General features: G+C 39.9%; 1 protein-coding gene across 3 annotated transcripts in view; it reads right to left on the reverse strand.

The window, feature by feature from the left end:
- Window positions 1-12,198, reverse strand: part of PPP4R4 (protein phosphatase 4 regulatory subunit 4) — a 72,222-nt gene extending 60,024 nt beyond the window's left edge. For 2 of the 3 annotated variants that reach the window (XM_021273685.4, XM_072038349.1), the window contains exons 1-2: window positions 11,715-11,970; window positions 11,144-11,217 (exon numbers count right to left, since the gene is read on the reverse strand). In XM_021273685.4, coding sequence (XP_021129360.2) covers window positions 11,144-11,217; window positions 11,715-11,822 — 182 coding nt within the window. In that variant the 5' untranslated portion in view covers window positions 11,823-11,970. Of the gene's footprint in view, window positions 1-11,143; window positions 11,218-11,714 lie in introns of all 3 variants that reach the window. The other variant, XM_005021459.6, reaches the window with a different exon arrangement.
- Between the last annotated feature and the right edge of the window lie 677 nt (window positions 12,199-12,875).

Consider the following 12,875-nt stretch of genomic DNA (forward strand, 5'->3'; position numbering starts at 1 on the left):
TTTTAGCAGAAACATAACAGTATTGACAGATCACTCAAAGGTGTAGGTCAGTAGACCCTTAGTCCAAACTCATCGTGGGGTGTTAAAGCCATGCATTATTCTTCCATGAATAATACTTTGATTAGGTATCTGATATGGTCTACTTGCAGATGGCTATCTACAGGTGGAATTTAACTTAAAGAACTGCATACAGGGCTTAGAATTTCAATGTCATTTCAGTGTGTTCAAAACTCGAAACCCCTGTATGACAGGACCCATGCAGTCTTTATTGGTGTCACTAAGGCCATCTCAACTGGTATTCTGTACGTAGTCTCCTGGAAACAATGAGTTTAAGGCAAGCCTTCAATCATAGGGATGATGGCAAAGAAAAGGAAAAATAAGATGTATGCACTTACAAGGGAAGTAGTAATGAGGAGGGGTAATAATCAGTTTTCTGCATGTTGCACTCAAAAAGTGGGAGCAACAGAACATAAAAATACTTAGTATTTGTGTCCTTCATTAAAAGGCATCCTTATTTAATCAGAAAATAAGATGAAGTACTATATAAGTAAGTACTTAAAGTCTTCAGAATTAGCAATAAATAAGATTCACAGATTTTGATATCAATTTTATTGATCTAAGTACTCTTTAACATTGCTTTAAAATAGGCGGGACAGTTCAAGTGATCAAAGTGAAAGCAGATTTGTCTACTCTTAATAGCTGATTTTTCCATACCAGTATGCATCTAACCATTTATAACAAACTCATGGTGCAAATATTTTATTTGCACATAATATAACAGGCATGCAAGGTTCAGAATATAGAAGCAACGCTTAAAATGCACCTGCAGTTGGTCTTCCATGGTGACTAAAAGTAAGAGGAAATAGACATACTCTTGGGTTAAACCCTGTACTAAAGAAGTAGGTTAATTTGTAGTCATCGCTTTCTTTTCCACTGATTTAGTGTTTTGCAATTTTAAAAGGCAAGAGTAGAAATAAATTTTGACCTGAAGAATGTATTCTACGTGTCTTGCTCCCAAAATGGCAGAAAAATAGGTACTCTAATCTTGAGCTTTTAAATGAAATTACTTAAGGGAGATTAACTGTTTGTAACAGAAGCATTATGGTGCAAACAGCAATGAGGCAATGACTCATGTTTTGCTATTTAATATGGACATAAATCCTCCTCCTCAGAAAGCTCTGTTACAATTTCAGCAGTGAAAATGGCATCTTTTCTGTTTCTCCCTTCAAAGCCAGCATTTTTATCTTCAGGCCTGCACAATAATGTAAGTAATATTACCATGTAAACATGCATATTAAAGCAGAAGCCTTCACATTTCTCTTCTACATATGCTTATTCTGTCAGAGACAATACAATCAATTCATATTCACAGGGAAAACATGGTTAGCATTTTTAAAGTATGTATTTACGGTCCCTTGACTAGCTTAATTTAAAAACACTGAAGTATTAAGGTTGTCAATGTCTTAAATTTGACTAGTTTCATCCCCATTTGACATTCAAGGAAACCGAGCCATAGACATTACCAAGCAATCCCAGAAGAAGAGCGCATATTGCCTGAGAAAGTCACGCTACACGCTGGTCAGCTGCACTTTTCATTCAGTACAAGCACAGAGTAGACCCCATTGTGCAGACCTAACCTCTCAAGCAGAACATAATGGTATTGCTGAGCACAACACTCCTACTGTGCAGCTCTGCTTATATGAGTTGAGTTATCACAGTGCTTCAACCCAGCTGGAATCCAACTTCCTGCTCTTCTCCAACTAGTAAAGAGAATCAAGTTGGAGCTACACAGGCAACTTTGAAGAGCTGCTTTCATATGAGCGTAAACTGCTCCAGTGTCTGTTTCCTCCATTGTTCACCAACAATGTCTGGGGGTGCTGGCAGGGTGGAGCAGGTATTGATGGTAGAAGATAATTGACACCTGCCAAAATTAACTCACCGTTTTTACTTAAAAAATGTAGACTCAATACTTTTTTATTTGGGATATAATTTATGAATCTGTATATAAAACTATTGTCCTGAGAAAAATACTCCAAGAATTTCTGCTCATACCCTTCCCGTGCCCCTGGACCGCCACAGAAAACCCTGTGGCAACTTTCCCAATTTAATTCAAAGTTAGAGCGCATTGATGTTTAAGAAATAAAAACAAATTACATCATTCTGATGTAGAATCCACTGAAAACCAAACAGCACTACGTATTATGTTTGAAATTAAGTGGAAGATTTAACCTTAAAAATCTACAGAAAATTGCCGTAGGTAAAATTGTATTGATCCACTTGCAAAGCCAGAAGAATTCTCTTAAACTAGACAATTACTGGAAAATGGATGAGGACAAGAAGGATGGATAAATTACTTTCCTCCACATTAGCAAGGATATAAGATTATGCTCTTTGAGGCTGCAGTCTTTCTTCATTACACTCTATTTTGACTCATTGATGCTGGGCACCTTTATTTATATAAACTTACAAAAACATGTCTGGAATTGCTACAGGTACTTTTCTAGCTACTCTAAGTAAACAGAGTCAACAACAGCAATACCCCTGGTTACTGCCCTCAGCTTGGATTCATACACACTTAGAATGATATAACTGCATTCGTATCAGTTAATTTATCCCTGCTGCCATACAGCCTCAATCAAAATTTGTTCTGCTATAGTAAACTTAAGAACAGTGGAAGAACAGTAAAGCAGACATTACAGAGATACACTGGGACTGAAATCACACTGCAGCATGTTTTTTTACGCAAAGAGTGTGTGATTTTGAAATTATACAGTGACTAAGAAATATGCTCTCTCCATAGAATGTGTTACGAAAGTGGTAGGTATCTAAAAATCCATTAGTACATATGGGGTAGATGGGCAAGATATTTTCAACAGTAGTTAACAAGTTCAAGAAAGCACAGCAATTGCACTCAGCCCTGCTGTGAATTGACACAGCTGACAAGGAGTGACTCAGCTAATCTGCACATTAGAGTAGTACACATTCGCAGAACCCACAGCCATGCGACAGCGTGGAATAAAGAAACCTGCTCCCAAAACATCTGCTATCAAGATACAGGCGATTATATCCAGAGCCTGATGCTTGTACTCCTCAACATTAACCCCTCCTAGGGCAATGCTTCACAAAAAGAAACAAGCAGAAACATTGAGTTCAACACAAAAGAAACTAGAAGTATAGAATTTAAATTAAAAAAAAACACTGCATCATCAACAGTCCATTAAGATAATAATGTGAATATGAAATATCTGGTACCTTTCCCTGCTTGTATAAAAGTCTCAGCCAGAGGCAATAAGGCTTGCCTCAGACAGATGTATCTAAGAGATCTATGAGAAGTTTCCAAGTCTTTTGTCTTTTTTCTCATTCTGGTTTATTATATGACTCATAAAGCAGAAAGCCATTTTTCTTCCATAGACAGTGGTGTTCATCTGATAGCTATAGGGAGTTCGCATTCAGTGGGAAAGACTTTTCAAGAAGTGCCTCCATGAGACCAGCAAGGTTATTCATGGAAAGAGTAGCAATATCAAGAACTGCAGGGACTGTGACAGCCATGTAAAATTAGTTTTAACAGATTGAGGCACAGGATTTAGGGAACTCTTATATCAAAGACAGCAGAAGCTAATGTTATTGTTCAAACTGGTCAGACCTATGCACAGACTGATCTAGGACAATAATTATACAGGGGAAGGGAAATTGAAGCCTAAGGATGCCAATGCTGTTAATTCTCAAACCATATCACCACCATGTTCAAATGAAAAGATTCTTGCTACTTCTGAATCACTAGCCTATCTTTAAAAAGCTTTCCCTGAGGCTATAACTCTGTCTTTGTCTAGAGATACCACTTACAGCATCAGTTTTCGAACCCAGAGCTATTCAGTTTCAGAATCTGAAGCTACTTTCTTTTTACGGCATATAATCCTATAATTGTGTATAATTCAAACAGTTGGTTCTTCAGCCATAATATGTTGTTTTTTTTCAGACTTTGCCATTAGAAATCCTCACAGTAGAAACTGCTTCCATTTTCCTTTTCAGTTCATCTTCAAGACCTAAAGAGAACTTTTCTTATACAAAAAGCTGCCTCTGGAAGATTAAACAAGATGTCCCTTCCCAAAGCACTAGAACTTCTAAGTCAACAAAGGAGGTTAGAACTCCTTGAATTTCTTCATCTCAAGAACCATTTACGTTCCCATCATGCTTACCCTGGTGTAGAAGTGTCTGCTTAAGTGATGAATTCTGGTTTCTCTTGTGTAACACAAAGCTTCAGACTGAAGCTTGACAGGCAGTATAACCTTACCACAGTGTTGGCATTGAGACCACCAGCTGGTGGAACAAAGGCAAAAACATTGCTAAAGTTACCCTAAAATTAGCTAAATAAAACTGTTCTACAAGTATGCCCCAGACAACAAGGATTAATTTTAAGTCTTTACAGAACGATTTCTTGTCACATTGCAAATTATTCCTGTCATAGCACATCAACTCAGGCATACACAGACCCAAGCTTGCAGTCCTAGTTCCTGAAATCCTTAAATTATAATCTGATTTTCACCTCAGTAAAACAACCTTACCTTTACGAAGAGTGAAAATGCGAACCAAGACATGATGGAGTGTTACCCACCTTAGTTTGTGGAAAATGGAGTATGTCAAAGAGCTCTGAATGCAAAAATATGTGAAGTGGTGTATCAGCACTGAGAATCACTATTCAGAAGAGTCTTAAAGTACTCACACAAATGACAAGCATTTGTCAAATCCCTGTCACTAACAGTGTACGCTACTATCCTGACTCTCTCATAACTCAAGCATCTACTACAGGTTTTGGGGAAAGAGTAGCTGGACTACTATTCTCTGCTACTTCTACCTGTCAGCAGAAACTGAATTTGAGTCGGAGTAGAGGTCCATGAAACCATCACATCATGGCGTGTGAAGGGCTCCCAATGCCTAGAGCTAAGTAGCCCTCAAGACAATAGAAGAAGCCACTGGCATACTGCAGTCACTATATTAAGGGGCACCATCTTGTGACAGTGTTCTCAAGCTTACCATAAATGACCTAATCTTTCAGGGCTCTATACTTTGTGTATTCCAGCACTATATTTTACCATCTCTTGCAGTTTCCATTGGATGCACCTTCAGTTCCTGAAAAACTAGCACAATGCTATCATCTGGTGCCAAATCAGGCAACGGATACAAAAATAAATTAGTAATATTGAGCAACCATGAGGATAAAAGCTCCTTACAAGTACACAATGTTGTTATGAACAGTTGGAGCTTTCTAAGGAAGGTGATACAAAGGAGAATTATTGTACTTGCACATTAATTATGTGCCATCTCAAAATGAGCTGTGCAGCTGTTAAGAAGTTATTTATTAAGTGACAGTGTTCATCTAAACAAAAGGAAAACAAACTCAGTATCCTGCTGGGCAGTATGCTAACCCTGTATGGGATTTATCATGTAGAAACAACAAAAATTGTAAATACTTGGCTGGATATTCCTACGTAGATCTTTTCTAGGAGAGCATGACAAGGTTCTCTGAAGTCAATAGAACAGGTTTTACATATTAAAAAAACAACACACAGTTCTTTCAACTGTTTATACTATGAAAAGGGGCAACCACACAGCTACCTAGTTTCTCATTATTATCTCACACCTGAAGATGATCTGAAACAAACTTAATTAACACCTCCAAAGGAGAGTTCATCAATGCAATAAGGAAGAGCTACCACTGCCCTGACACATCACAGCTCTCATGCAGACTTCCAGAAGTCCATTTAATGTCAAAGAGCTCATTAAATACAGTGTAGCTGATACCTTACACTCTCCAACCATTTCAATTGGTACTTAAAGACTCTGAGTGTAGATTCAAGATTAGTGTCACCTGAACTAAATCTGTTCTACTACTGATGGGAGAACAATCTACCAGGTTTGACCCCCTCTCCACTCAAGCTCCCACTTAAACTAGCATGAGCAGTCATGCAGTTGCTCATTTTATTGGAAGTGAGTATCTGAGAAATGTTAAAATTACCATCAGTTCCCTAACTGAACTGAGACTGCATGGCTGCAGTTGCAAGACAGCTGGCAAACAAAAAGCATCACAAACACGCTTTTTTTGCATCACAAACACAAGGAGAAGAAAGAAAAACCACTCCTCCTGATATGGCAAGAGCTTCATCCAGCTTAACTTCACCATGAAACTATATCATGAAACTTTACCTTCATTAATACCATAAACCAACCAAATCTACTGCTAAGTCTCAAAGGCATTTCATCTGCTGTACAGCCTTACTCCCATTCTGCTCCCCACTTCTCTTGTGTCTTTTTTTCTGGTGCACAAAGTACTGGATGACTGAAGTGATCTGTTTTAAAGCTAACCATTACTTTCATGGTTTGGCTCAGGTAAATTCCCCAATGTGCTTGTGAGGGAGAACAAGGGCTAGAACAGGGAAACAATTGGCAATAACATCTTCCTGCATTGACTGCAGCCTGAAAGACGCAAGAAAAATGAAACAGATTTTTCTCTTTTGTTTGCTTTTGTTTGATCGTTTTTGGGGTTTCTCTGAACACATTACTAACCTATACTGTGTACGTTTCCAGCTGCTTCCTTAGCTGTAGTTTCAAATCAGCAAGTGTGATCAACAGAAGTATTTGCACACATCTAAATTTTAATAAAAGCATGTGACTTAACATCGTTTCAGAAGAATACATCTACACTTTTCACTTTAAGGAAGCAAAAATATCTACTACATATACATGAATTTATTTGCATAACAGAGTCAAGGTCATGCAATTAATTTATCCATCCAACTAAGTGAATCGAGAGTGAAACTTCTATATAATATAAATTGTAATTAAAAACAAGACATTATTACCCTGGGAATAATTCAATAAAGACTGAAGAATACAGCTTGCAGGTATAGTTGGAAGAATTATTTTCCAACACGCTTAAGATGACAGTTGGATCCTTCAGTACACTATCTAGGCAACAGGACCATAAATTCTGAAGCTGTATAATCTGTTATATTAAACAATGCTCACTTTTGAAAATCAACTACTAGAGTTATATTTAAAGGGAAGCTTTACCTGAATTCAAAAGCCGAGTTGCTTACCCCTACAGAGAAAATAAAACTTCAGAAACTAATACCATGAAGACTACAAACTAAAGGAAAAAAATAATAAAACAAAAGTCTCTAAATTACTAGCTAGTTGTTTTGATGCTCACAGTTAAAAATGTATAAGGTGTAAAGAGACTTTTAGAATTTAAGAATACTCTAGCTAACCAAAGATGGCCACAATAAAGTACAACTTTTTCTTTTTTTTTTTTTAATAGAAAAGCAGTAGGTTTATAAGCACTGAATTCTTTCCGATCTAGATAGAGTATCTATTCTATTGTCAAAAACTGTGTTAAAGGTTTTGGAGGGGGACTGTATTGTTTTCTGAACTGGGAGATAGATTTACTCCAAAACCAAAGTACAGTATGTTCCCAAAAGGGTGAATAATTCAGTCTTCCACCTTGATAACTCATTATTACCCTGTTATTTTGAGTGTGACAGAAATGTCAAGGCCTGTAAGCTTTAACACTAAGCAGGCACAAATAAACAAAAAGTAGCTGAATACAAAATAATACAATACACACAACAATGTAAAACCCCCTAGGGAAAGCTATCAGAAAAGCCTTCAGAAAACAAACCACTATACAGTGTGCATGCTAGTAAATATCCCTGAATCCAAACTAAATTCACATCAGACAAACAATACATACTTATCTACTGGCTTTATGCCATAAAAGGGTAAGTTACAGTAAGACAACTGAGAGTAAGTGCTGACACTAAACATCAGCAATCATGGAAACTACAGGCAAAGGTTCATAGCATGAATAAAAATTGATGTCCCTGAGCTGCTTATTGTCACTCTCCTGGCACAGGTCACGATGCCCCAAAGAGTCAGCGCAATGCACAGCATTCAGTTGCTTCAGTGCAAAGTCTAGCAGCTTGTCTTGATCTGCTGATGTTTTTCTATGATAAGCCATCAGTCTTGACGCTGACATGGATGAGATAAACATGGCTGTTCTACTCTCTTGGCTCTTCTGTAGGGACAGCAATGTTGAAAACACATTCAGAATACAACTCTGGTGTAACCCAGCAGAACACCAAGCATTCAGGCTAAAGCTCTAAAACCAAGTTCCTTGGCATTTAGATGCCTCTCCCTCTATAGGCACTCAAATCCATTTGATTTCAATGGTAAGTTCATAGACATCTGACAGCCTGGTCTAAAGAAGTCCAGTTCCTCAACCAGAATTCAGGTTAATTGAGATTACAACAAGTGACATTCTTATTACGTTAGAACTTGATCGGTCTCACTGCAGAACGTTACCTAATTAAAATTGAGTACTCTGAGCAGCAACAGTCTGAAGCTGCAGTTCACCCATGCTTAGGTCATACTGAAGTGACTCCAGCCACCAAGAGAGCTACTGAACCCGTTCCTTTGGCTTGCACAACTGTTTCTGTTGCTACACGATAAGCCCAACCAAGGAGCAATCCGTAGTACCACTGTCAAATTAGAAGTAACAGAAGAGACAAAAAGAACAAACTGATGAAACTGATATGAGAGCTGTGAAACGAGCACCTCCTCACATACGCAGTAGAGCAAGAATCAGTCAAAAAAACACAAACACGCATTATTCAGGTACTAAAAACCTCAGAGAGTAAAAGGCTGTGCTGTTCTCTCCAACTCAGATGTCAACACATTTATTTTCAGACTACCATTGTAAGGTTTCAGAAGCAGATATCTAACGGGGGTTGCGGATGGGGTTTCTACTAAACGTAAAACAGCTCTGCATACAAGCAGCCCAGAGCATCCAAGTTCCAGGGTGGGAAGGAAAAGCTGGAAGTGAGTTTTGGAGGGAAAAGAGGCTAGCAAATGAACAGAAAGTGGCTGTTTTGTTGTTGTTGTTTTGGTTTGGTTTTCCTGTTTAGAATGAGAGCCATTACAACATGAATACTCTTTTTGGACTTCCACAGGAATTAATTACTAAGCATTAGCTTTGCTGTATCATACAAAGGCTTCACTCTATTATTCAGCTCCACTGTGCTGTACAAGAAACACTGCTTTAAAGGTATCCCCCTCAGTAAATTAAACATCCCCAGCTCGCAGATTAGAGTTATATAAATAAGTGACAACATAAATATGAATGTGCCACAACATTAAATATTTCAGTGCTACTTGTAGATAAAGAAGGTAACAAATTTACTTTCTATTACTGCTCTTGCAGGGTATTTTTGTTTGTTTGTTTTGGGGTTTTGTTAAGTATATGGATTTGGCATCATCCTCTCCAAATGGAGCACAACACATAAATCATTAACAATTCATTTCAGTTTCACTAAAGGAAGTCTTCCAGGGGGATTTTCAGAAATGGCAGAGGCTTAATGGATAACATCAAGGAGAGTCCCACATAAGGGACAACCTGAACGAAAGCAAATAATGCATCTGTGTGATAAAATGAGGCATGAAAAGACCAGACTGATATTGCTGTTAAACAGGAACAGGCAAAGATATTGTATTATAATAGATGAAAAAAATACCAGACAAGCCAAAAATATATACCTTTGTGCATTACATAAAGGATACTACTTGTGTTACATGCAGCTTTTCAACTCTGATTATGCCCTACTTGATACAGGAAAGGCAATATAAAGCAAAAAGCTTCCATTGGATTAGTGTATTAACATACCTGGACAATCACAGCAAGCGATTGCCTTACAAAAAGCTTACCAAGCAGAGATGAAGCTACCTTTCAGCAATAAAAGACAATGCAAAGGCAAAAACAAAAACTTCAGCACGAGGGAATGAGTATTATGTTTCCAGAACAGCTGTTCAAGTAGAGAGAAAGCAGATGAAGATGTCAAGAGAAGTTCAAGGCCAGGTTGAAAAGCAATTAGTAAGATCAAAGACGTGGAGTAGAACCTTTTACCCTTTAACAAGGCAATGATCCAGTAATGACATACTGCTAGAAACATGATCTTTAATTGAGAAAAGAGCAGAAAGAACAAAGAAATTTGCTGCCATGGGGCTAGGGGGAAGTCAACCATGCTGCCTGCTGTGAAGTAAAAAATGAAATTGATGTACATCTTTCCAACGATATACACCACATGCAAACTGTTTCTTTTGAATTTCCCTAGAGTCAACAGACTACTCTGATTACAGCTACTACTTGCAAAAGTTTTTAAATCCAGTATTTAATAAGGTTTAGCATTATATATATATATATATAAAATATAATATATATATATATTTTTTTTTTCTACAGAAGTATTAGTGGACAAAGAAATACTTAACTAAAAATAATTGCACAGACCCCAAGAAGGGAAAATTAAGGCACTGGGAATACATACTCTAAACACTGAGGACAGTAATAGACTAGAAGAGCACTTAAAATAGCAGAATAAGCAAACTGTGAGGAATCTGCAGCTGTTTCTCCAATTACTAGGTATTGTTTAAAAATGAATATGCAAATCAAAATCCTTCAGAATACTTGTAGTCTCAAAGATGACTTACACAATAGTTGAAAGAGATCTGTATTTTAACTATCAATCTTTAAGTTATTCCAGTAACTGCAGATAAATATTTTAAAGAACAAGGAGGAGGTAAAACTAAAAACCAGAACGCAGAAAAGCATTAATATAGTATCTTCAACAGTATTTCCTACAGACAACTTGAGAGATCAGTTTTGTATTCGCCTCAGAAAGCCCAGTTTACAAAGTATGCTCAAATAGCTCTGCTACCAGTGTGTGGTAACTGCTCATGCCTTAGAGCAGATACGAAGGCATCGAACGATTGGCATTATTGATGTTAACACTCAGGGTATCTTGCAAAATCAGCTGCAGGGGAAAAGAAGATGAAGTACTACTCTGTTGGTGAGGGCCATATTAGAAACTCGGAAACATTGATACATCTACACAGGCAGCCTATTTATGCAACGTAAAAGAAAAAAATACAGTACCTATTTTTATCTTGTTTATACATTCAACGTAGAAGAAAGTAAAAACTACTACTGCAAGACAGAAAATAAAAGGAGCGAAGAGTAAATACACTAAAAAAAAAAAAGCTATACATCATCATGAAGGTCAGTAATGTTTGACAGCAACATTTTATTAAATACCTGAGGAGGTAAACAGCCCTTTCAATATCATTGAGTTCTTCATCAACTGTCAGTCTTTCTATTTCTTCTGGCGTCTGTCAAGCGTGAAACAGAGATTATGAGTTTACAATGCCTTACTATTTCCTCATTTTAATCTCCTTAAAGCAACCCCTTCCTCCCCACATCCAGGGGCAGCTCCAAGAGTAATTTAAATCTAATCCTTGAAATCTCCAGCTTCAAATTGAGTCAAATAAATGGTTCCCCGGGAAAAGCTGGGAGGTAATGAAAGTACAGCTCCATGCCAGGCACTACCGCAATTAATCACTGAAAGGGAAGTATAAACAAGTCGCATGTAAATTAATATAAAGACTTAAGTTAGTCTATTTTTTTTTCCCCAGAATAAGACTGTTAAGCTGCAAACACAAAGTCCCTGCTGCATGGGATTCGGGGCTGTTTATTGCAGGAGGAAGGCAAGCAGGCTTTACCACCGGGTGCCGTGCAAGCAGCCCGCCCGCTCGGGCAGCCGGGCACCAGCCCAAGCAGAGGCGATTTCACGCGGCTCGGAAAGCACCGTTCCCCTCGGCGCGGATACCTTCAGACTCCTGCGGACCGGCCTCTCTATAATAGTTAGCTCCTGCAGGTCTTCTATGTATCCAAAGAGATTGCCCTGGCTAAAATCCATCCTGGCGAAGAAGACCATCGGGTGCACGCACCGCCGAGAGCCTCCGGCGAGGCGCCGCTCCCCCGGCGGCTGGCGGAGGAAGGGCCGGCACCGCGCAACGCCCCCGAGGAGCGGCCGCGCCGCGCCCGCCGCCGCCGCCCGCCCGGAGCCCGGCCTCAGCGCGCACACTGCGGCAGCGCCCGGTGCCCCGCCGGGCCCGGCCCCCGACGGGAAACTTTCCCCGGCCGGGCCGGCAGCGGGCCGGGACAGCCCCGCCGAGCCGGTCGCCGGGGCAACGCGGCGCCACAGCGGCCTCCGCGGGGCAAAACTGCAGCGTCTGAACGCGAGGAGGGGGCGTAGCGCGATGGCAGCCCCGGCCCCCTCAGCGCTCAGACACCGGGGGCTTGTTCCCGTCCCCGGCCCCCGTCCCCTCCCCGGGGGTCCCCGCCGCCAGCGCGGCCTCCCCCGTCACGGCTGCGGGGCCGGGAGCCCCCCCTCGCACCGCCCGCCCCCGGCCAGGTGTGCTCGGCCGTGCCTCGCCTCCGAAGTGCTTGGAAGGAGAAGGATACGGGAGAAAGCTGTAAAAATTCTGCATGTAATGTGAAATGCCCAAAGCGGAGTCCTCCCCCAGTGAATGCTTTCAAATTAATTTCATTTAAAGGGGGAAGATGAAAAGAAACCTTTGACATACTTATCAGGGAACTGTGAACCTGCAACAAAGACATCATTTCCACTCTTCGTAACTTCTTATTCCTCGTTTTTGCTGTCCTTTTCCTCAGCCCTGCTACAGGAGCCCTTCCTGAGGCATGCAGTTATGCTTTGGGAGCCATAGGACTTAGCCTGCCTCAAAAAGGTGCATTGGGGGCATAAGGGAGAGTGTTTCACAATAAAGGTATGCCACTGTCACCCCTGAAGGATGAACAAATAAACATGGAAATGCTACCTTTCTGAAGAATTTCATATAACAACGTGTTTGGGGTGAGCTAGTGAAGCAGAACACATGCAGGGTGAGAATCAACAAACACAACTGCACCTGGCTTCACCTAGCCAGGGAGTTCTCTGGGCTTTGAGACACTGGCCTTTGCAATTACT

This window comes from Anas platyrhynchos, chromosome 5 (genome assembly GCF_047663525.1).
Source record: "Anas platyrhynchos isolate ZD024472 breed Pekin duck chromosome 5, IASCAAS_PekinDuck_T2T, whole genome shotgun sequence".
Lineage (NCBI taxonomy): Eukaryota > Metazoa > Chordata > Aves > Anseriformes > Anatidae > Anas > Anas platyrhynchos.